This window comes from Nipponia nippon, unplaced genomic scaffold, assembly GCF_047370975.1.
Source record: "Nipponia nippon isolate SJK-2023a ecotype South Korea unplaced genomic scaffold, ASM4737097v1 scaffold_1, whole genome shotgun sequence".
NCBI classification, from domain to species: Eukaryota; Metazoa; Chordata; class Aves; order Pelecaniformes; family Threskiornithidae; genus Nipponia; species Nipponia nippon.
Window position 1 is genome coordinate 135810627 of NW_028262290.1, and position 24595 is coordinate 135835221.

The window sequence follows — 24595 nt, forward strand, 5'->3', positions numbered from 1 at the left end:
TTGAACAGAGATCCTTTGGCTTGAAATGCTGGAAGAGTACTGGTAAAGAGTCAAAAGACACAGTAAGTTCATACATTTCAAAATGTTACTTATTAAATACAAAATATTGACTTAGAGACTTGATCAGATAGATCAATGCTCATTGTGAATAGCAGGTTTAATTCCTGATGAGCAAAACCCTGATGTTGGTTCCAGGGAGTTCTTGGTAATGGTGCTCATGTGTAGACATGAATCCAAGTGAATACACAGTTAAACACAAATTTGGTCACCCAGATGAAAAAGTACAAGATTCATCTCATTATTCATGCCCTTAACTATTGCTCTTCTGCATTCATAGCTGGGAATGGCAGAGCTGAGAGCAATAGAGAGCACAACATGTTCAGCCTTGGAAAGATCTTGAGTATCATTGTTTATGAATGTTTATCACATCTGTGGGTTACAAAAGTCCTTGTGATAACAATCGAGTAAATTAGGATTAAGGATTGAATATTGACTGGGGAAGGGGCTGCATAATGGAGTGGCTTGGTGAAATGCTTGTTGCTGAGCAGGCAGCATAATCTCATATACAAAACATGTATCACTTTCACTGAAACAAAACCTAACACAGTTACGCTATCAGTACCATACAATTAGATTTTTTTGTTCCTTAGTTATGTTTTTCCTTCTTTATTCACAGAGAAAGCAAACTTGATTAAGCATCCTCCAGTTGCTATCCTGCCCCTTGGGACTGGCAATGATTTAGCAAGGTGTCTGAGATGGGGAGGAGGTAAACACAAATTAAAATACAATGCATTATGTAATTAAAAGGAAAAAAATAACTTTTGCATCAAAGTGTACTCTCAACATTTGGATTTTTTTTTTTTATGATGTATGTAAAGAACTGTTATCACCTTTCCTCTTTTTGGAATTAGCTGTCTGTAAATGTTATATGAATGATTTTATAGATATTAAAGGTCGTAATCACTCTTCATACCTTGTTTGTAGCTTCTGCTGACACCAAAAAGGCTCCAAGGTGCAATAAGAGTAGTATACAGCTATTTGGTTGGCTTTTTACCATCTGTATTGCAGTTATTTCTTTGATCAATACCTTATAAAGGGAGTATTCTTAAATGGATTTTAATTGGGGCTGTTCTGAAAGGGTTACTGAAAACAGCTAATAATGGGTTTGGAGTGGTTTCATCTTTTTTAATATTCATAAATATTAAATGAAAAATGTGTCTCAGCCTCAGACTAGTTCCTTTGATCCACTCCCCTTTTCTTCTTCTACAGAGGATTCCAGACAATAAGTGCTGTGGTGCTATTTATCAGGAAATGAGAAGGCAAAGAATGCTGAAAGGAGAATATTTGTAAAGTCAAACCTTTTATACCCTTTGCATCCTTCCCTGGATGTATGGAGCCTTACTCTCAGCTCCTCCAATAACTTGTTTCCATTCAGGATTTGCATTACAGGTGACTTGAAGGAGACACAAAGAAGAAAGTCTTAGGCAAGATGCAGTCTCTGATGAAAGCATGTCAGTTTATGGGCTCACAGCCAGTTCTAGTTCAGGTCTCAGTTGGTCATTTCAGTTAAGATGTTGTGTATTTGGAACTTGGCTGTTTATTTGGAAGTTCTCAGCCTTTGTAAATACCTCTTTCTTCTGTTTCATCACAGCAAGTTTCCTTTCCAAATGTCTGCCTTGTTACCAGATAGTCTTTAGCAAATTCTCAGTAGTTTCCATGCTAGAGAACTTCTTTGTTAACCATAATGTTCTGTCAAATCATCTGAGGACCTCCTTTATTTTCTCTGTCATGACTGGTGATTGCTTATTCACATAGACTTAGGAAAGAAAAGAAGAAAAACCAACCGAAACCCCAATCAAATCAGCCTTGCTTCACTTCCTAAACAGTTCATAGAGTCATAGAATAATTCAGATTGGAATGGGTCACAGGAAGTCACTAGTCCAATCTCCTGTTCTAAACAGGGTCAGCTAGGAGAGCATTTGATTACATTAGTCAGGACCTGTCCTTCCATTCACTTCTATATATTTACCTTCAGTTTTGAGTGATTCCATCTGGACTAAAGTCGAAAAAGACAGTATGAAAATATTCTGGGTTTCATCATTCTTTGCCCGGTTGCTTCGTGGTAGACAATGCCATGACACAGATTTTCTGGAACTTCCATAGATGGGAGAGGAGACAGGGCTTCCAGGAACTAAATTGCTGGTGAGTGATCTCAAGGATGCAGACAAATGGAATTGTGCATGCTGCTGTTATGCGGTGGTTGGCAGTAACTAACAAAAACATACTATACAGCCATAAAGAAATACATCAGCAATGGGTTTTGAGCAGGGAGGTTTTGAATGGCTTTGCTTGCTGAAACTGTTAATGACCCAGGAAGTACGTATTGCTTCAATACGAAAATTTATTTCTGATTTGAAGAAGGAATGAATCCACAGATCTTAGTTATCTATTACAAAGTCATTTTGTCTGAATAGTACTCAGAGTTGATAATGTCACTTAGTAAAATACTCACACTTTTTATCCGTGCACACACACATACTGTATATTGTTTACACACTCCTGAGTATACACAAGTTTTCTAGTGAGTTTAGCATACAGTGTAGTGAACTACTACTACTAGTGAATTACCTAAAGACAAGTGAGAGCTTCTTGGTGAGTAAGATCTCTCTGCAGAGCAGGATGAGGCTCATAAAGAAGGGGTTGAAAGATGGAAAAATATTAGTTCTGCTGATAAGTCATCAGTTATGGATTTGAAATTTTGAATTTGTTATGCTAAACCACATTGAAACAATTGACAAAAAATAGTAGACAACTTTTAACCTTTCAGTCTCTGGTCAGACTTCAATCAGACAAATCTACTGTATGTCTTTCTTCCATAAATGTTGAAATCAAAGGAATTTAAATATTGAGATTAATTTCATGGCAAGAACATTTTGCAAAGTATAACCTTAGCTTTTTGGATAACTGCTATAATAATTTGGAAAATTCAAGGGATTGGCAAGTTTTGAAGATCAAATTATTTTCTCCATTAGAAATCTGATGCCCAGTGAAATCTGTAGAATTAATCTAAGTTTACATTAATTTAGCTGAGTGCAGAAATCAGGTTTGTATTTGTAATCCTTTTAATGACAGGTGCTGGAAAATTGTCAATACTTCAAACGCAATCCTGCTTTCAGGTCTTATATGCATAGTTTTAATTTTTCCAGTCATCTAGAAAGAGAAAGAATGATTAAATGAATGAATGAATGATTGATTAAATAATCATTTTCATGTTTTGCTAGGTTATGAAGGTGAGAATTTGATGAAGATCTTAAAAGACATTGAGAACAGCTCAGAGATTTTGCTGGACAGGTGGAAATTTGAAGTAATACCCAATGATAAAGATGAGAAAGGAGACCCAGTGCCTTACAACATCATCAACAACTACTTTTCTATTGGCGTGGTAAGACTTATGCTTATCCCTAAGTGATTTTCTTTTTCTGTTTTGAATGAATATTTGCATTGCATGTCTTCAAGTGAAGAATTGTTGGCTACAGATCATTTATAATGTTATTTTGCTAGTGAAATGAATACATAGACGACTGACAGCAATTTACATAAATTTACTTCCACACATTCAAACGAGAATTATTTTTCAGGACCTTCTACCTTCCCATCTATAAAGAAGATATTTGTGTTGTTCCTAATGGTTTATGAGCAGCCATAGCACTAAATTTAGATTGTCATTATGAAGGTCCTATAAAAATATAAAGGAAAACTAATCACTTAATAAGAACTCTAAGTAACCTTTTTCGTTAGTATTCACTTAATCAGAACTATTTAAAAGAACAGTGGCATTTTTTATTTCTTCAGGGCAGTTTTAAATAATAAAATAAAATAATATAAAAAACGCCCGCAAGTATCTTCTTGGTTCTGTCTTATGGGGATATTCACAGTTAGAATGAATTATGAAGAAAAGGGGTTTAAGAAGCTTTTTGTGTCCTAGGAACTGCATCTCTGGCTTGTGCTTCTCTATGGTTTCCCGTTATATCTGCTATCCACACTGTGTGTATGAGGGGAATTAGGCATGTCCAGTGTGACTCTTCAGCCTTTTGCTTTGGATATGCTTTCAAACACAAGCAGAAGGCGGACTGTGATGAGGTCCAAATTTCACAGATTGAATAGTTCATAAATAAGATTTTTAACTCGGACGCAAATGAAGTCTAATTAACTTGGGAACACTCTCTCCAATAGCTAGCTCTGGCTGTTCTGAAATCAACTTGTTCCACATACGTTAAGTGAATCTGTAGATTATTTTTTTTATAAAAATCAAAATCCACTTCTAATTCTACAATCCAGTATTTCAAAATTCTACAGAAAATTGTTTTAACGGGAAGTACAACATACAACATTGTAAATCCAAGGAAATTAAGGATGTGTGCTTAATTTATTTGATCACTGTGCTTCAGCATTAACAAGGTTCTGCCCCAGCTTTAAGTGGTTGATGAATTTTTTACATTTTAATTGCAATTCTGTAATTTTTGATACAGTGCCTATCAGCAACATGCAGAGACAGTCTATTCCTTCAAACAGTTCCTTGGCTTCCTGTACTGTGTAGCCCTAAATGCTGAAAAAACAATTAATCAGGTCTCCCCAAGGTTAAGATATTTAAGTAATAAGAAATTATTGTTGAGCTTTTTTTTGCTTTGATAGTTTGGATTTATCCTCTGTTGTTCATAGCAAGTGCAGAGAACACCTAGAAGCAACAGGAAAAAAAACAGAAATTAGTATATAGAAGTATATAAATGCAAAGCATATGCACCAAAACCAGTGCAAAATTAAGTTCATAAATCAGAGAGAAAGTGCAAAGGAAAGTCTTTGGTTACAGGAAAAATAATACCACGATAACAGAAAATGCTCAGCACAGGGGGACATATTCAGTGACTTTGTCAAAAGGGAATATTGATGCTAAAGCTCACAGATGAAGAAGGAAAATGAATGTGTTATACTAAGGAAACAAGCAAGAAGTGAGAGGGAGGAGGGATGAGATTTTACACCTATATATTAATACAGTGCAATTTAAATGGTTTCTAAAATGTAGAGTACCACCACATGTAAAGACACAGCACAGAAACAGGAAATTGAATGCCAAGTAGATACTGGGACATCTGTGAATGTGCTAGGCTTCAAAGAATCCTTTCGCATTTTTCAAGGGAAGAAAACAGAATTACATTCAAGAAAAAAAGTTGAACTGAAATTATACAGTGGCAAGATCATAATACTATTAAGGACTATGTAAATTACTTGTAGAATACTGCAGGAAGATAGCAGGCTCTATACACCAGGCTCCATGGACAACCAGAAGACTCAATTTTCAGTTAAAAAGTTTAAATTCATAAATTTAATAACACAAAACTTATGATTCTTCACATAATAGAAATGTGAACACCAGAAAATTATACCAGGAATGGACAATACAATATGTTGCATTGAGAAAAGCTTCTAAAATTGTACAATCGCATTTTTGAAGGAGTAAGATCTGCCAAGTTTGTCATACATGGGAATATATAAAATGCCTGCTTCTCAATTTCGTTAGTGTGAATAAGACAAAGCAAATAGAGAAAATCAGAAATTGGATTTGAGACTTGCTAAAATTATGTAATTCATATATTAGGTAGCATTCATAATAACTCAATAACTCTTGAAAAGGCAGGCAATATGTTTGCCTATGTAAATAGACAACTCAAACTTGGCTACGAATAAAGTAAACCTAATTTCATAAAAGCAAAATTGTTTTCAGTACTCAGTGCCTAATACAAACTTTGGCAAGTACTGAATTGGGAAAGCAATGATCTACCACCATGTTGCACACCAGTCCATAGCTGCTGGTACCCAAGAACATAACTGGAATCAAGCCTATAGCAAAAAAAATACTAGTGCTGCCTAAAATGTTATATTAAGAGAAACCTAAAGGATTGGTATCATAGATTATGTTGGTCATAGAACCATAGAAAAATCATTGAGTCATCTATCCATTCCTTTCCCTAAGGTAGTGTCGGTGGCACTTGCCTAATTCCTGGCAGATGTTTATCTGGTTTGTCTCTAGACATTCCCAGTAAAGGAAATTTGGCTGTGATGATCTGTATTACTTTGTTGTCCTTACTCTGAAATCTCCTTGTCATATCTAACCTAAGTAGTCTTGGTGTAGCCTGGGACCAGGTAATTTTGTCCTGTACAGAGTGGAGAAGGAAAACAAATTATTCCATTCCTCTGTTAAACTACCTGTTACTTACTAAAAGCTCTATCAGATCATCTGTTAGTCTTGTGTTCTATAGCCTTTCTATCTCGAATTTGTTCAACCTCACAGCAAATGTTTTCTAGACATCTGATCACATGTGCTGCTTTTATCTGTGTTCAAATAAAACGTGAGAATTAATCCAGTTACTCCCTTTGCTCCATATCTCTCTGGAACCATAGTGCTCCCAATTAGGCACAGTGCCGGAGTTGGTGCCTTATCAGCCCTGAGTGGAAAAGAGGAATTAATTCATGTCTTGCAGAGGATACCTTTATGAAGAAAAATCAGCCTTCTTAATATTAGGATGAATTTCTTTATTCATATTTGACTTGTGATTCATTGTTAATTTCAGATACTATTCTGAAGAACCACTACTTCATCTCTCATTTGGGTTTTTCATAGGTGATTCTTCCTGCCTACATGCAGAAACTTACACTAAAGTGAATTACACCCTCTTTTCATTTTTACTGTTTCTCCAAGGCACTGTGAAAACTAATGGTAACCTACAATATATTGCACATTGCCTCTTAGATTCATGCTAAATAATAAGCACAGTCTCTAATCCGATATGAATAGAACCTGCTGTATGAATTTTGTAACAGTATGGCAGAAATTGTATTTGACAACAAATAATCTCAGTGTATACTTAGAAAGGCCAGGGGAGTAAAACTCAATAAAATTGTGCTTGGCATGGTCCTCTTACTGCTTTAGGACCATAATTCAGGTTAGAAGGGATTTCAGGAAGTCATTAGTCCAATCTCTTGTTCTAAGGAGGGTCAGCTATGACAGCAGGTCACATTGCTCAGGGCTTTATCCAGTTGGGTCTTAAAAACCTCCAAGGATGGAGATGGCACAACCTCTTTTGGACAGCCTGTTCTGGTGCTTGACTGTCCTTATGATGAGGATGTTTTTCCTTATATCCAGTCTGAATCTCTCTTGTTTCAACTTATGTTCTTTGTCTCCCATCCTCCCATTATGTGCCACTGTGAAGAGCCTGGCTTTGTCATCTTGATAACCTCCTCATAGGTACTTGCAGGCTTCTGTTAGATCTCCCTGAAGCCTTCTATTCTAGCCTGTGAGGCCAGGTCATCCAGCCAGTCTTTTTTTTTTAACCTATTTTCCACCAATCAAGACCATAATATCCCAACTTGGATACAAGAATGCTGGGGTAGACAGTGTTCAAAATCTCGCTGAAATTGGGCATGACATCCACTGCTCTCTCCCCATGTACTAATCTGGCTTTTTTTATCATAGGCAGCAATCAGAAGGCAATTTACCCGTTGGAAGGAAAAAGATGCACTAAGTTGAAAAGGAATGTTTTGCAGTACCATGTGCATGTGAAAAGTTTGATTAACATGTTCAAGCCAAAAAAGGCATTTTTTCTACAGCAATCTCAGAGCTCTGATACGTACAAAAGTGTATGTACTATACTATGTATAAGTACAGGGAGAAAAGTATGAAACAAAGTGAGATGTAGTAGCTGAATGATTATGTGCAATGTTCAACCTGATGAAAGCACAAAGCACAGAAGAACCATACAAAGCATAAGCCAAGCTGTGTGTCAGTTTCAAAGCAGGAGCTAGAAAACATCTAAGAGCAATGTAGAATAAGATAAAGATTTTCCAAGTGCTCACATCCATCATTCTGTCAGGATGGCAAGATACCAGGAGAGAAGTTCCATCTGCTTCCCAATAATACTGGAGTCACTGAAACAAGCTAAATATCCAAGAAAAATGTGTATTAAAGCAGTCAAGTCATATTTGCTTTAAAAAACAACCCCTCCTCCCCCCAAAACCAAACCAAACCAAAACAAAAAAATCCCTCCTCAAGAATATAGTAGGACCATCTGAAAATGGAAGCTTGTCTTGGAAAGTCACAGATTCGGTGAGCTGGACAAATATAACTGATAATATTAGGGAACAAATAAGCAGGCATGATAGAGACAGGAAACATCAGGCCAACTGTCAGACAGTGGCAAGTAAAATTACTGACATATTTTGGAGAAAATAAAAAGTTATTTTCCCCATAATCTACACAACCTGCTTTAGTAGTCGTACATTCATGCGCTAGGTTGATATTAAACAGTGATCATCAAAGATAGAGTTCAATAATGTTAGTATTGGTGTGTTATCCCAGACTCTATTCTAGACAGTGGGCTTGCAATACATTTCTGCAATTGCTGCAGTAATGGAATTTCACTCATGTCACATCATTTAGCTAAATTGCTGAGGTTATAAACAATTTACTTAGAGGGAGCGTGTATGTAGACAGAGTATGTCAGCTTGCACATAGTATTTGTCATGGTTAGCCTTTTCCCCATGGATAAAACAACATAACTTATGCTACTTTCTACAACCGCTCAGCTGCTTACCATTAATAGTGGGTCAACACGTATATGTGGACAGTGACTTCAGATAAGCTTGTGTACTGTAATACCCCTGCACATCTGGTTTATTTTATCCTAGCTATTTTCCATGTCTGTATCCCAGGCCTGTATTAAAAAAAAAAAAAAAACAAAACACCTTCACTAATCAATTATATAGCATAAATATAAATACGGGGAAAATAAGTGAATATGGATACCCCCAAAAGTAAACGCTGTATTTGCAAACTATTACTTACAAGTCTAATCTCAGATCTTGCCAGGATCAAACCGTTTTCACCAAACAGTCAGGGAGTCAAAACAAAGCATAGATACACATTGTTAATTACAAAATGTACCAGTGGATGGGCATATGTTCCATGAAATTCACAATAAATGTACCCAATTCGACTACACACAAAACATATAAGCATGAAAGATGGTGAAGTACTCATTTGCTAAGTAAGACCTGAGCAGTAGGACATGGAAGATGAACAACCAACATACAATGAGGCAAACTCTTGCATAAAACCAAGAAACACAAAAAAACAACTTCAGAACAGTCTTTGTTACCTTCAGAAGGACTTGCATCTGCACCATCATAAAACCATGTAATGGCACGGTCAAAAATTTTACATAATGCTAAGATGTGAAGGAACAATCCTTTTAAACTTAGGGAAAAGTAACTTAGTTATCAAGCAATTTTAGTTAGATAATAATCAATTAAAATGGAGTGACTGTCAAGGCTATGCATCTTTTATGGGGAATTTATTAAAGAATGTTAAATATGTAGGGAAGTTAAAATGCTTGTTTTTAGTGTTTCTCAAATGATTGTCTCAAAGAGAGACAAAAAGGGTATTTTGATAAAAGCTTTCTCAAAGAATGTCTCATTAAATGTTCAATTGTGATTAAACATTAGAAACCTTGACTTTCACTAAATGCTTGGTTGAAAAGAGCATGTGGAAGGGGGGAGAAGCCATCTTATATACTTAGGGATAGGAAAAATGGAGAGAGAGCAAGAAACCTCTGCTACTTAGGCTTGCTGTGCTTTCTCTTCAAGGTGGATACTCAGGAGAAATTACTTGGTTTCTGTCTACCTGGGCTTTCTTCTAATACTTAGGAGAGTCAGGAGAACCACAGGAGTTCTAGGAACAAGCCATAGATATGCAGGATGCAGGATGGAGGCAGAGTTGTGTAGGCAAAATCACTGTGGAGTTTCAGGTTTAATTTGTTGATTAAAAGCTCAGAAATAGGATGAGCTGGGCAAAGTCCATTCACTGGTATGATTATAGAGGACAGAAAATTCACTCATACTCTTTTTTAATTATTTTTTTTTTGTAACTCGCTTCTGCTTGGATTAGTCAATAAAAGTTCCTGGAAAATTGGCCAAAATGTCCTACTAGCAGTGCTATAACACATTCATTGAAGATTAAACAAACAAACAAACAAGCAAAACCCAAACAAAAAACCCCAGAGAAATCAAGCAAAAATTATAGTGGAGTCCTTTAAAAAAATCTCATTGCTATTTGATATCTCACAATTCTTATTCCTAAAGATAGGCGAGTACTTCAGAGACTCATGGAACATCCTTGACTGGAGCAAATAGCTGTAGGCCAAACCAAAGGTACAAAGGTAGTCAGCTGAGTACGAAGCATCATTCTGCAGCGGCCAACTTTGCTGGACCCTGATTTTTTACATTTATTATGCAAAGAACTTGGAAATTTTTAAAAAAATATTAATTGTACTCAAATAATAACTGACCTCAAAAAGGCTAAAAATGTTTAAACCAAACAATTCATCTGTCTCCCATTGACTTCCTTTATAGTTACTCATAGCACTTTGTATTGTTTTCCATTTTGTGGGTAATAATACTGAAAGAAATTATGAATAGGTTTGCATTGCGTTAAGATGAGAGTCTAAAGTAGGTTTTCCAGAAGCAAGCATAATTCTGCATTTATTGTTCTGCCATTGAATTAGTTTAGAGTTTAGCCTTTATGGAGCCAAAATTAGGTCAACATGAATCAGTATTGAAAATCCTTTACCGTAAACATTTTCTTCTTTTGTTTTCTCTCATTTTTTTTCTCTTAAATAAATCCTAAATTTATCTGATGTTAATAGGAGTTAAAACTATTAACTGTTTAACTGTAATTTGAATTTTTGTAACTGCATAGGGTATTACAGAGCATACGCTACTAAGCCTCTTGCAGTGCTGTAATTAGAGTGTTGGAGCATAAGAAACTGAACTTTCAAACATCTGCATTGTCTCTTAGTGCAAGTTTCATAGAAAGAAATATTACTGAGATAGATTTTAAGGTAAATTATACTAGCTAAAGTGTGGCACAGTGCAACCTTCCCTACATTAAAACAGTAGATACCATTCTAAAATGAAAGCAGATCTCATTGGTGTCAGTGCAGTATTCAAGGTGTAAGAGTAAACCAAATGCTGTAGTAATGATGAGTATTTACAGATAGCAGCTGTTAAGATTATACTAGCAACCATTGTATATCCTTGTGTTTAACTAGAAATGTTCTGTGTGAATGACTGATTAGGTAACTCTGATTTTCATCTCAATTTTGTTCCTCTTGGGCCAGATTCTATTCAAATTTTAAACTAACTCGTATTTTTGACCAAGTTATGTAGCTGTTACATATGTAAAGAACATACATATTCTCTCTGTTCACACTTAGATGGATTGCCTAATGGTCTGGCCAAAAGGACTGCAAGGGGTGCTGTCTCTTAGGATAACAGCAGAGTCCCCTAGAGGCTTACATTCTTTGTAGATCTAGAATTGCTTCTCCCTTGTCTAGGCCGATCAGCTGAGTGCATACTTTAGGTTTGAGCCTGCTTGGGATCTTTGCTATTGGTGGTCTTCTGCATACATACCCTAAAGAGTCATTGTCAACAGAATCAAGCTCCTTTAGGAAGCTTAAAGCCACAGCTAATCTTACTCTGATTATTTCATTTGCACAAGATACTTAAGATGTGGAAAACTTCTTGTCTGTCTACTTACTGAGACAGGATTTAAATAAGAATCTTCCAACATCCCTTCAGTTGAAACTTTGCATACATATGCAAACATGTACACAAGAACATATTGGAGGGAAAAAAGGAGTGGAATGCTCTAGGACAATAATTAAGACAGTAACCTGGAAGAGAACTGTGATATCCAGATTCCGGTTCCATCTGTTGTTTTTGTCCACTTGATTAACTTCTACATGGCAATTCAGAAACTTCCACTACTATGAATGACTTCTTTTCTAACATCAATAGATACAGAATTTTAATGCCAAATCAGAACTGACACAAGTAGAACACCTCAGTCTTCCATTCAGTTTTTACGACATGTGATAATTGATTTCATAGCAATATGGTGATGTTCTCACTTGGATGATCTACAACAACAATATTTTTTCAAGTATATTTAGTTAAGGCAATAAAGATATCTGAATTTGCCTGGAAATGTTCTGTAAGTTCTTTGAGAAACAAGTCAGCATTGTAGGCTGGATTAAAAAAAAAAAATCAATTATCAGTTGGAGGGGAAACTTCTTTAATACTAGTAAGTAATACTACAATCAGGATGTGTTCTCTGCAAAATTATTATCACAAAGTAGTAAAGGTCTACGACAAAGACAAGTGTACTTTTATGACACCTCATATGTTACTATCCAAATGCACTATCAAATAGATATTTGCATGGTCATGATTTAATATCCTTCAGCCTTAACCAGTCACTAAGAGCCTCTTATTATGCCAGTGGGGAAAAATATGACTGCTTAATTCTCATAATCATAAATTTGAACTTGTTATGGGTCTGCTTCCCTCTCACTATACTCTATGTCATCAACCTCCACTTCCATTACATCTCCTTAATTCTGTTTTTTTGCAAAACTGTAAGAAAAATCTTACATAGAAGCCATATTTTTGGCTTTTCTCCTGAAAGAACATTTCATTAGCACCAACAGAAATTTTGGCTATCAGAATTTTTAGTCACTAATACCAGAGTCTAAGTAGAGTTGTTGTTCTAACTGACAATGCGATCCCATCATCTTTTATTTCATCTATGTTATTTTAGGGTCTGTCTATTTCTACAAAAAAAGGAGTTTATTCTGGTATATATAATTTACAAAAGGGAATTAATTTTAGTTTTGCGGTAGCCACATATATTGAAATTTCACAGCCTCATAGCATTTTGCTGTTCGTGGTGGTTAGAGGGAAATTTTTTTTCCATAAGAAAAAATCCTAGGGACATTTGCTGTTTAGACCCTGATTCAATGCAGAATTTAAGCACATGCACATCTTAACGCTCTTTCAATGCTACATTTGAGTATGTGTTTAAATTTCCCTGATCTAGCGAAGCAGTTAAATACTTCGTTAATTGTTTAACCATTTTCTGCAGTTTCATTAATATGACTGGACAAATGCACATGTTGAATTCTGGGCATTTGGTGTAAGCTAGTTAATTATTCGAGTGAGATTTCTGGATATGCATAACTAAAAATCATGTTTATTCGTTTGCTGAACTAATATGAATATAAGCACATGCTTAAGTGATTTTGTGAATCCTAATCATCACTTTGAATGTGCTAATGGAATGCTATGATATATTGCATTATTTCTGTGCCAGTGAGAGAAACATTTCATAATAAACAATATTATTGCTCTGTAATCTAAATCACTTTTTTTTCTGCAAAAAGGGTTAAGAGAATGAACAATTCATCTATATGTGAATGTAAATCTAATTTTAGAAGATCCGTATTGATATTGGGTATATCATAGCCTCAGTCTTGTAGCCAAATCTGTAGAAGTGATTGCTGTATCTGTGGAGAGAATTCTGCTCTCTTTCAGAAGGAGCATGTTCAGAATAGCTTCAATTCCAGATTCAAAATACTATCTTATTCAGAAATTATTGGTAGTTCGATCTACAGTTATCTTGTTTAATCTCCAAACATTGCTGACCTTTTACAAATTACTTATTCTTACAGGCATTTGTTGTTTGCATGTTTGAACCATCTTTACTCTTTTCGGCTTTTGTTGCTATTGAAATTATTCTGCAGAAATTTTGGACATAATACATGGCAAATAGGGGTGATGCAGGTTTTTTTGTTGCAGGTGGTTATAAATTTCATATGGCAGAAAGCCACAAACACATACCACGTGCCATGGAAAGCTGGATCTGTAGAATAATTCATAGATAAGGTGCAACAGGAGCCTCTCTGAAAGTTTCCCCTCGCTGCTGTGCAATGATATGTCCTGGGACATGGAGAATGTGAATTCCATAGCTAGAAATACTAAGCCTTAGAGTTGGTAATATCTATACCGCAACACTGCTGATGGTGTTTCCTGCTAGCTAGTTTCCTTCTACCACTGTGGATTTAGTTTACCATGTAAATCCCTCTTGCCATCATAACCTCTTACCATTCATAAAGTGTACCAGGGTACCCTAGCAAGACCCCTGTACTGTACTGCATGCAATGTGTAAGGTACATTCATGCAAAGAACTGAAGAGGCATAGTTTACTCTACTACTTAATGAATCTTACAACTACAAAAAATGATAGTTGCCTGAGCTACCACTTCTTGTGTTTTATATAAGTATAAAGAAATTAAAAGAATTTAGATTATTCCTACTGTTTGTTTGGTTATTTATTTATTTTAATTGTAATGCTAAAGAACGTATGCCAGTCTGTGCTGGAACTTCCTGAAAATATGTATGTATATCATACAGATAGATTGAGAATTGTGTGTGTAATTTCCCTTATAGCACAGCAAGAATACTGAGGACTGTGCTGAATTCACTCTAGGTTTTTGTCAGGTTCAGTGAAAATACAGTTCTGTGGGCTATATTTACATTAACGAGTAATTTGGCTCAGTAGGAGTGTAGCAACTGATGCTGAGTCCCTTCTGTCTACAAAACAGGCACTTTGGGAGTCTCAGTTCAAACTGGATATAGTCTGTTGCCCTGCAGTGAACTCTCCTGGCACATGCTTGTCCTAAGGTGACCTCTAAGACTGGTCATTGGTTTGGCCTGTGTGTCCCCATATTACGGGAGGAGCACACCAGCCACGCTAGACGTGTTTCCGTCCAAAGGTATCTGGCTGAGGTGCACCGGTCTTTGCTTCAAACAGAATCACAGGAAGTGGGGATGAGTAAGAGATTTGCTTTAAAATTTCATTGTGGCTCCAATGGTTTTGCAGTAAACTTGAAAAAGTCATATAGGAGTATAGTGTCTCTCACTTTGACTTTCTTTCTTCCCCTCCTATTTTCCCACATAGGTTTTTTTTTTCTTTTGGCAGTTTAGGTATTTGAGACTCTCCTTCATTTAACATTTCTTGATGAGGTTAGAACAATGTTGAATACCTTGAACAAAGAACGACTCCCTTGTTTTAGATTTACGAGTAGCTCATGCACTTGCTGTCACTTATTACCCATTCCTGTCACATAAAATTGTTCTTACAGTGTGAAATCAAAGGTTAGAAAGTGACTTGTTTCCTATAGTCACTAAAAACTTCAAGAAGAATCATTGGGAGAGTCTTTGGCTGTTACCCAAATCCTTCTCTTTAATTTATAAGGGATTTGGAAAATAGAACAATTTATAGAATTGAGAAGATGTATGTTAAATTTCTTGATTGTGAAGGCTAGTTATATTAAATAAAATGCAATGAGGCATTATAACTTCACTAAGCAGATACTATAAAGGATATTTTGTGGGCAGAAGTGCAGTAAAATGATACCTGCAGTCCTCTAGTGTTTTGTCTTTGCTTACTTTAGCTAGTAGAGATTTTGAGTCTTGTATGTTTAGGGATTTTGATGGGGGGTTTTGTTTGTTTTGTTGTTGGGGAGGGGTGTTGCATTTGTTTCCATAAAGGAAGGGTCTACAAAGCAGCCTAGCCAACAGCTACTGTCGCAAGTGACAGTTATAAATGAGAGTATATGCCTAAAGACATAATTAATCTGCAGTGAGCTCGGAACAGCTCCTTAGCTAAATGCAACTAAATCAGCTACACAGTGTGTAATTAACTTACAACTATATTAGTCCTAGTACAATATTATTCATTATATATGTAAGTTATTATTTTCTCCGTATGAAATTTGTAATATACTAAGTAATGATTAAGAGTTCATTATAGTATTTCATTCATATTATCATAACATAATTGTGATGTATGTTCATTTTGTTAATGCTGTTATTCTTAGTTGTTCTTAAAAGAAATGTCAAGGATATCAGGAAAATATGATGTGGCTTTTTTGCATATGGGCTGAGAAGCATCTGTATTCAAATGAAATTGAAATTTTAGTCCTCATCTTGATTTCTTATTTCTGTGTGTGTGATGACAGGAATGTAGTGAGGAAAGGTAGAAGCCAAGAATACTTTATATTGAAGTCAAGAGTAAGGTAAATAAGCTTTAAGGTTGGTCATAAGACTCATGATGAGCTTGAAGTAGGAAGAAGCTTGGAGGACAGAGGAAATGACTTGAAGAAAAAAGACAGAGATTTTGAAGACATGTGAGGCTAGCAATGGAGGTAAATTGCCTCTGGAAAACGAGTTTACGAAACACATAAGCTGTACAGAACATAAGGTGGGCTGTGTGTACACTGATACCTTAACCTGGCTAAGCTACGAAACCTGTCTCTGTGTACACATGTAAAACTATGTGAAAAATAGCTCAGATTTAAATTGTAATCATTCTGTTTTCATGTGAGAGTTAATCCTGATATGTGTAAACAAGTTTATGTAAATGAGTTACTTTACCAACTTCTCCCTGACAACATCATTTACCTTTTTCCCATGCCATTAAAGATCCTGTCTCAGAACTTTACTTTCACAGGTCTACCAGAGCCCTACTGAGTCTTTTCAGACTGCCTGTCTGTAGCTGAGAGTGACCAAAGAAATCATGATTATGCTGACTCAAGTGCCCATTGAGGACATGAAGTACAGTTATTTCTGAGAACACAGTATAAAAACCAATCTATTACAGGTAGCAAAGAGGGAGATCCATTTTATATGCATTTTATATCAAATTAAATTTATAGATATTTAATTATATACATTTAAGAAACAAATTCTTAATTAATTGCTTAGAATTACTTAGTGGTTAGAAAATGAACAGTGTGATAGCCATTGGAAATTTTTTTCTCTGCCTTTCTCTGGCTTAGTTTAGAAGAACAGTCCTCCTGTTGACTGCGTTCAAAATTGCTGTTAAAACTAGAAAATTCATCTGGGGTATTGATCCTTTGGGTGCACGATGAATACAGTATGATGCTATGCATCTGTTATGTAGTCATAGCTGTTGTGTTTTCAATGCTATGAGGGAGAAACATAAATCAAAAAAGAGTAAGAAAGGCTTTCTGGCTACAGATGCAGGGATAAATAGGAGACATACACAAACATAGAATTCTGAGATTTAAAGTGGGCACCTCTGCAGATTTAAAAGAGAAATCCAGTGTGTGAATCGGATGTTAAACAGGCACAGGGAATTGTTGTTTTGGCATCTGCCATACAGTCATACGTACAATGACTGTCTGTGCTCAATCTTAAGCCCAGATAGCAGAGACGTTATTATTTTAAAAATCCAGCAAACACTATTTAGGAAGAAGGTTTTAGTTCTAAGAGACTTATATATACCTGAGAAGAGTTCATGTTACAAAATATATAAAAATAACAATGGTATATCAGCCATTTAAATTATGTGCATTATTGATTTTATGGTGTATGTTATACAGAGGGCAGATATTATGGGGGAAATATCTAAAAATCTCAGAGACCTAGAGCTGTCTGCCATTTAACATTATTTACATATCTAGAGAGTTGATAGCTTAATTGAGAGTCCAGTGGTACAAAAATATTCTTTGTATCTCCAGATCTGCATGTTTTCTACATTTTTATGGCAAAGTCCCAAAAGGAACATGATTTAACTAAACTGAAAGTGGGTGGATTTAGCCAAGAAACACTTAGTCTTATGTTACCATCCGAACCAGGTGGAACTAGAGGCAAATTACTGAACATAAGTTATTCCATGTCCTTACTGGAACAATTTGTACTAAAGAACCTCTACAGACACATAGCCAAGGAACTCTCTATTCACTATTTGTGATTTTACAGTTTCTTCATTCAAACTGGAGTTCTGAGAGTAAAACACAGCATATTCTTTGTTTCTGTGACAATCCCAAGAGTACTTAGGCTTATAACATGCCAAAGAATGGGTCAAAATTGTTGCCCTTATGCTGTCATTTTATATAACTACTGGTGGTGTCACCGAGGCTGAATGGGCTGATGTGGCACACCAGAGTAAGAGTCATAGGACCACACATTTCAGTCAGTGCTTTCCAGTGCATCCTGCTAGGCAGTCTCACCATAGAGGATGATCCCATCAAGAACCGTGCAAGTACATTGACATATTACACAGTGTACTGTGTTAGAGTATGCACCCACTTGCACCTGCACCTTAATTTAGCACCACCAAGCCACATACACACTCTTCAATAACCGTGTAATGTAGACAGGGCACCTCTTCCATTGCAGGCTGTGGTACCATCCTGGTAATGAAGTGCCTGCCTAGAGGGCTGTCCTTGGCATTACATGCAGTCCTGCCTCAGTGGAAAGACTGTTCATGCGGCCATTTCGGTCTCTACAGTGATGAAGGAAGAGCTTCTCAGCTGCTGGATTGTCTAGGGCGTTCACATATACTCTCCTTACTTTTCTGCTCTGGCTTTTCATGTTTTCTTTTTCCCTATACTCTATAACTCATAATGTTATACTTTATAACTCGTGATACGAGTAACTAAGCATCAGAATTGGCACCAGTCACTTCAGAACTGATCATGGTATTAGCCGTTTACAGTTGCTGTCTAGAGCTGTTACCCTAAAAATTCTTTGCCACATTTGTCCCACGTTTAAAAATCGATTAATCCATATGTGTTGCATGTTACTGCATTACTTCTTTCTTAGATGTATCCTTGGCACTCAAACAAATCAGGTAATCCAGAATGCTAAAGAAAATAAATAGCAGAAGTCCTGGTGTTGTCTGGCGAAGCAGATGCAAATTGGGATTCTATGGACTTTTAAACAACTGGTATTTAGGAATAGCAAGATACAACAATTTACATACATCCAGACTTGCCAATCTTGGCCAAAGAGAAAAAAATTTCAGTAAAACCTACAGCCTGGGAAGTCAATTCTGACCCCTACAGGGCTTGTCTAGATTGCTGCAGCATTTTGATCCCCTTAGAGAGTAGCAGGAAAAAGGTCTGCTGCTTTGCATCTGTAAAATTCCATAGTTGATGACTAAGAGAACTCCTTTTGCCGTTCTTCCATCTTAGGCAAACTCCATGTCAAGGAGATGATGTCAGATGTTCATTGACATGTTTCCCTGTTTGAAAAGGTTGTCTGTTACCTGACACATCCAACTGGTATATCATCTACCTGAAATATCCAAACCTGCCAGGGTTATAGGGAAGGAAGCATCTCTACTTCCAAACAGCAGTGGTTGAAGAATTTTCAGGGAAGTGAATATACCCAGCCATAAGCATTGATGCCTGGGTAGCGGTTGGGTAATACTAAAAACAATTTGTCTTTGGACTCTGGTTTTCTACTTGCCTCTCTTGATTTCAGTGAGAGTTTCGCTATGATGATCCTATTTCTTTTGTTCTGTCACTTTTACACGAAGTATGTTATGAGACTGAGAGGAGGAAAGGCCCTACTAATGTCTAGAAAAAATGCTGTGTTAAGCTGAAAAGAAACATGGTGGCAGGAGGGTTCTTTGATAGTTCTTCAGTTCAGGAAGATAACTGTCAGTTCAAGTACTATTTTCTGCTTTCGTTGCAAAATATCTCTGAAGAAAGTTTAGCATTTTTTGAAGGAAAAAAACTAAACAATGGGGGTCTAATGAGAAAAAAGTAATTTTCTGTGATCATTTTTGAAGTTATTAGATTAATAAGCACAGCCTTAGTTAAATGACATTTCTCTTCTTAGGAGCGTTATTGACATTTTGATATGAGACAGAGAGACCTTTAATGAGATCTCAATCAAAGGTAATATTTCTATAATGATACATGAATTCATAAATGCTAGTCAAATAAAAATGCTGTAGTCCATTTTGGCCTTCACCTTATGGAAATCTGTACAGGTCATAAGATGAAAAAGCTCAGTGAATGACGACTAATACTCTCTCACTTGACTGTCTAATTATGTCTGGCTAATTGTGTGAGTTAATGTTTGAAGCTGAATCTTGCAATGTAACTTAATCCATCACCCAGACAAAACGTACGGAAAAAGATATTGAAATTTTCTCCTTTGTTAGACATATGATCTCCTTAATGTTTGAGTTGATGGTGATTTCCCTTCTCATGAAAAAAAAAAAGAGGTGTTAGTTTAAAAAAAAAAAAGAAAAATTTATATAAGCTGTATGTTAGCTACCAAAGAAATGTGCAGACAAGTAGACAGCTCCTTAAAATTCCTGTTTCAGACTTTTGTTTTAACTAATGGTTTTTGTTAGGAAATGCTTTGTTTTACTAGTTCATATTACAGTTGCTTATATTTTGTTGTGGTTTCAGAGGGCAAAAACATTAAAAAATCAGCACAGCACATGAATTTTTTTACTACTTGAAGAGAAAAGGATGAAAGATATATGAACTGCTCTTTCATCTCTGCTTCAACAGAGAATAAAGTTTGACTGGTAGAATCTCTCTCTCTCTTAGTTAAGCTGTTTTTAGGGATAGAGCATAGACACCAGGTTAAAATCCTTGGTGATCTGAACCTGTGACAATATCAAAGCCTGAGTCCAGTTATAAGCATTGTGACACCAGTGGCAGAGAGGGAGGTCACTTGCCTGTTAGCTTCTAGACACTACAGAAAATAACATTTACTAGTACTTTTCAGGAAATTCCCAACCTCAGAGCACTTGGAAAAGAGGCAGATTTCATTATCTCTTTTATTCATCGCTAAAGTGACTTTTAAGAGGCCATTCAGGAAGCCATGGGTAGAACTGGGAACAGAACCAGATCTGTTGAGTTTTAGAGAAATTTTATCTCGAAGGGAATGCTGCCTCCAGAGTACTTTCATCTTGAGCTCTTAAGTCCACTCCCCATGTGTGGAATAAAATTATTTTTCTGCCATAAATTTCTTTGCATGCTTTGAATTTATGCTATTAAGTACAGATAAAATAGTGATGTTATTCTTGTACTTTTGATCATCTGCAAGTAATCTCTGCTGTGGATTTTCCATTACATGGTTAAAGATATATATCATGCTGTCTGAGCATGAGCCCAGAATCAGAGCAGCCTTCTTCATGTAATACTGTTCAGATCAGGTCAGAGATAGCGTAGGGATGCACAGTCACAGCATCACTAACTTTTTTTCTTCATTACCTCTTTTTTCTCTGTGTTTATAGCTTAACTGACACATGGTTTAATCCTGTTCTTTCTTTAGTTAAGTTATCCCAAGTCCAGTTATTTGAAAAAAATGCCTTACAGTTATAAATTTTGACCTAAAAATTTATTTACTTTGTTATATAATAGATAGCCATATAATCCTTCTACTCCCACAACGTCTTCAAAATCTAAAGAAAATAAAATCCTTAAAATATTTTTTGACAAGGCAAGAAGGAATATTGTATTTAGGATTTTTCAATTTCTAGGCTAGACAGCTTTTGGAGATAAAATGAAGAGATAGTAAATGGGTTGTGGTTGTATTTTTGAAACCCTATTTTCAGCCTTGTTGTTACTCAATCTAGCTTTATCTGTTTGAATGAGAGAGGCTACCAGTGTCTTAAGAGGAAATTTTTCTTTTCAGAACTTCTTAAAAGCTCGGGGCCACTTCAGTCTAGTCAGATTTATCTATATAATTTGAACATTTAATTCTGAAAATTTCATGCTACCACTGCCAAATTCTTCTCATGATGTTGTGGGGCTTTTTGTGGTTCATTGGTTTTGGTTTTTTTCTTTTCTTTTTTATTTTTCCCAGCATTTCATGGGAAGAAAATGTCCATGTCAGAAAATGACATGAACAGCAAATAATCAGGACAATCAATATTTCTGAATTGTCAGATGAGATTTTAAAATTAAGCTTACAATGCAAAGCAGCACTTAATTTTGTGTGCGCAATATTAGATACCAGTTTTGCCTATATGGCAAAACTATTGTGTGTGTATAGAAACAAAGCATAAAAAGAAATCATGGGGCTAATGAATTTGGGTTCTTGTAACTTTTGTTGCCACAGTATACCTGCATTTCATAAGCGATTTTCAAAAATTTAAGTAACTACCTCACCTTGTTTCATTTTGTAACCCCAGAAGTAAGTACACTTGATGTCACTTGATTCGCAACTACATTCATGTTACTAGTTATCCCTTAAAAATGGATCTCATGAATAATGAAAATAAATCCCCTTTCTACTCCCATAGCAAGAGGTTTTAAGTGCTACCACCTGGCATCTTAGCAAAAGATCATAATAAGCATGTTTTCTTACAATAGTTCATTGAGATGGTACATGGCAAGAATGAACAAATTTCCACTCTTAGAGCCAAATTAGAGGCTCAGTCTCTACTCAGGCAAAAATCAATAGCAGCTTTGCCAGACCAAGACATAGATGTTGTTCTTAGAAGCACGATTTATAAAATCCTTATTTTGTCTTTACTACTTCTGTTCTTCTTTGTTCTGTAGGAAGTTTAAAGCCAAACCGCTCTTCTTTCTCCACTGTGTGTTCAGCCTTCTTTTCTATTTTATCCATATATCTATTCTCTCTTCATTTGTATTCCGCCCTTCACTCTTTTCCACTCTTTGTGGTTCATTCATTTATCCTGTAATGCCCATTTATTATTACCTCATCTTCACCACTCTCTCTTTTTAACTCTGTCACTTATCTGTCACTTTTGTGTGACAGGAATTGTTCCTGCTTAACAAAATCAGTTTCTAATTCCATTTAGCTAAGTAGGTTCAACTGCTTTGTGTGGACATTGAAGCAGTTTAAAAGTGGCTAAAACAGTTTTAGCTTAACCCAATTAAACTAAATCAATTTTGACCACTCTTTAACCACTTTAAAAGCAACCACACAAATGAGTGCATCAATTTTGTCTAAATTAATTTAGATAAATCAGCACATTTCACATCTGTAAACCCTTAGTATCCCTTTTCCCATTCTTTCTCATCAGAACACAGAGTCCCACACATTTTCTTTTTGTTCCAGTACTCTAATCTTTGGACCAGGCTGATTCTGGAATACCTCTGAAAATTGTTTCAGATGAACGGACTGCAAAATACAAAATTTCAGAATACAAAAAATGGTTTCAGATGAACTCTTATTGCACAACACTGTGATTAACTCAATACTAGGGCACAGAATCTATTCTTGGAGATTAAGTTCACTATCATTAATTAGTGTACACTTCAGCCTGTCAGAAAGGTTAGCAGGACTTCTCAGATACCAAATATTGGAAATTGCAAAGGCAAATCTCAAAGAATAAATTAATTAACAAGTATGTTATCTGGATCAACCTCAGCCTTTCCTCTCCTCTCATTTCTTGGGTGGTAGTAGCTATTCTTATCAGCCAATATTAAGAGTTTTCTGGTTTAACACTGTTAGATATCTAGAGATGAAGCATGGGAATTACACTTAGAAGACTGCATACCCCAAAGCAGCAACTCTGAAGTGCTAATTGGCCATGTTCAGTAATCACTTGAATATAAGTTGTTGCTAGGAAGGCAAATATGATCCTTGAATTTCTTCTGAGGGGAACACTGAGTAAACATAGTGTGCTCTGGATGCAGTATGGGTAAATTTGTCCAGCCGTGGCATCCATATTTCAAAAAGGATGTTGAAAGATTCAGAGAAGTTCAGAAAAGTGTGACAAGAGTGGTTCAGAAGGTTTAAGAGCTTTATTGCAAAAGACACTGAAGAGACAACTTGATCAGTCTAAATGTACCTTAATGGGAAGAAAATACATGGTAGTCAGCAGTCTGTTAAGATAATAAAGATCCTCAAGATATAAGCTGAAACTAGAGAAATCAAGGTTGGACATGAGTCACTGAAACTTAAAAATGAAGCAAATTAATCAGGGAGACAATCTGCTTACTTTCATCACTTCGGCTTTCAAGTCAAGACAGTACCGTTTCTGGAAAAAAAATATATAGCTCAGGAAGAAATGGTATTTATTTATTTAGGAACAGCAGTGTTGAATGTTATTTCCTGTTTAGGCAGGAAATCATAATGAACTCTGAGTAACCGGTGAATCCTTAGTTAGTGGGACCTTTCCCATATAGTTCAACTATACCAGGAATTCCCCTTCCAAAGGAAAGAAGGAGGGGAAGCAACAGCGCACAGGTGGGCTGTTGCTGGGGCAGCCAGGGCTAGTCCTTCCCGTTCTAGCCTGCTGGAGCTCCCCTGGCTTCTTAGTTCCTCTGTCTGCCTACGGTCATTTCCCGCTCCAGCATACATAGTGTTATAGTGCTGCAAAAGAAATTTCAAATGGCAGGGTAGATATACAACTGAAAGGAGGCATAATCTTCTGAAAGCAACAGAATTGAAAAATATTGCAGTAAGTATAATAATAAGACTTAAGTGTATCAGTGTAAAATAAGATACAATATTATGATGATGGTGTCACAATGACTACTGTACTTATTAAGCAACCTTTTTATGATATGTAATACTGTGAGTTTCTATTTTGTATGCCAGTTATGAGAAGGAATTTTTTATGTAAAGGAAAATATGTGGAAAACTAGTAGGCAAATTTCCCATTTCTTGCAAAACTAAAATATATAGCAGTTTGATGTTTCAAAAGCTGACTGACTTGACTTGAACCCTATTACATATTTCTTCATGGGATGGTTCATAATGTTCCCAAAGTATTGTCAAAGCAAATGCTTTAATTAAAAAACATTCCATTCTTTAAATGTCCTCCTTGATCACATCATCTCAGCCAGTCTCTTCAGCATTTACTCCCTTTTCTGTTTGAAATCTCTTAAAA

At 36.0% G+C, this 24595-nt stretch overlaps 1 protein-coding gene across 11 annotated transcripts in view; it reads left to right on the forward strand.

Moving 5' to 3' along the window:
- The window catches only part of DGKB (diacylglycerol kinase beta), a 494094-nt gene that overhangs the window by 287711 nt on the left and 181788 nt on the right, over positions 1–24595 (forward strand). For all 11 annotated transcript variants that reach the window (XM_087773968.1, XM_087773975.1, XM_087773980.1 and 8 more), the window contains 2 exons: positions 677–766; positions 3282–3442. In XM_087773968.1, coding sequence (XP_087630094.1) covers positions 677–766; positions 3282–3442 — 251 coding nt within the window. The remainder of the gene's footprint in view (positions 1–676; positions 767–3281; positions 3443–24595) is intronic.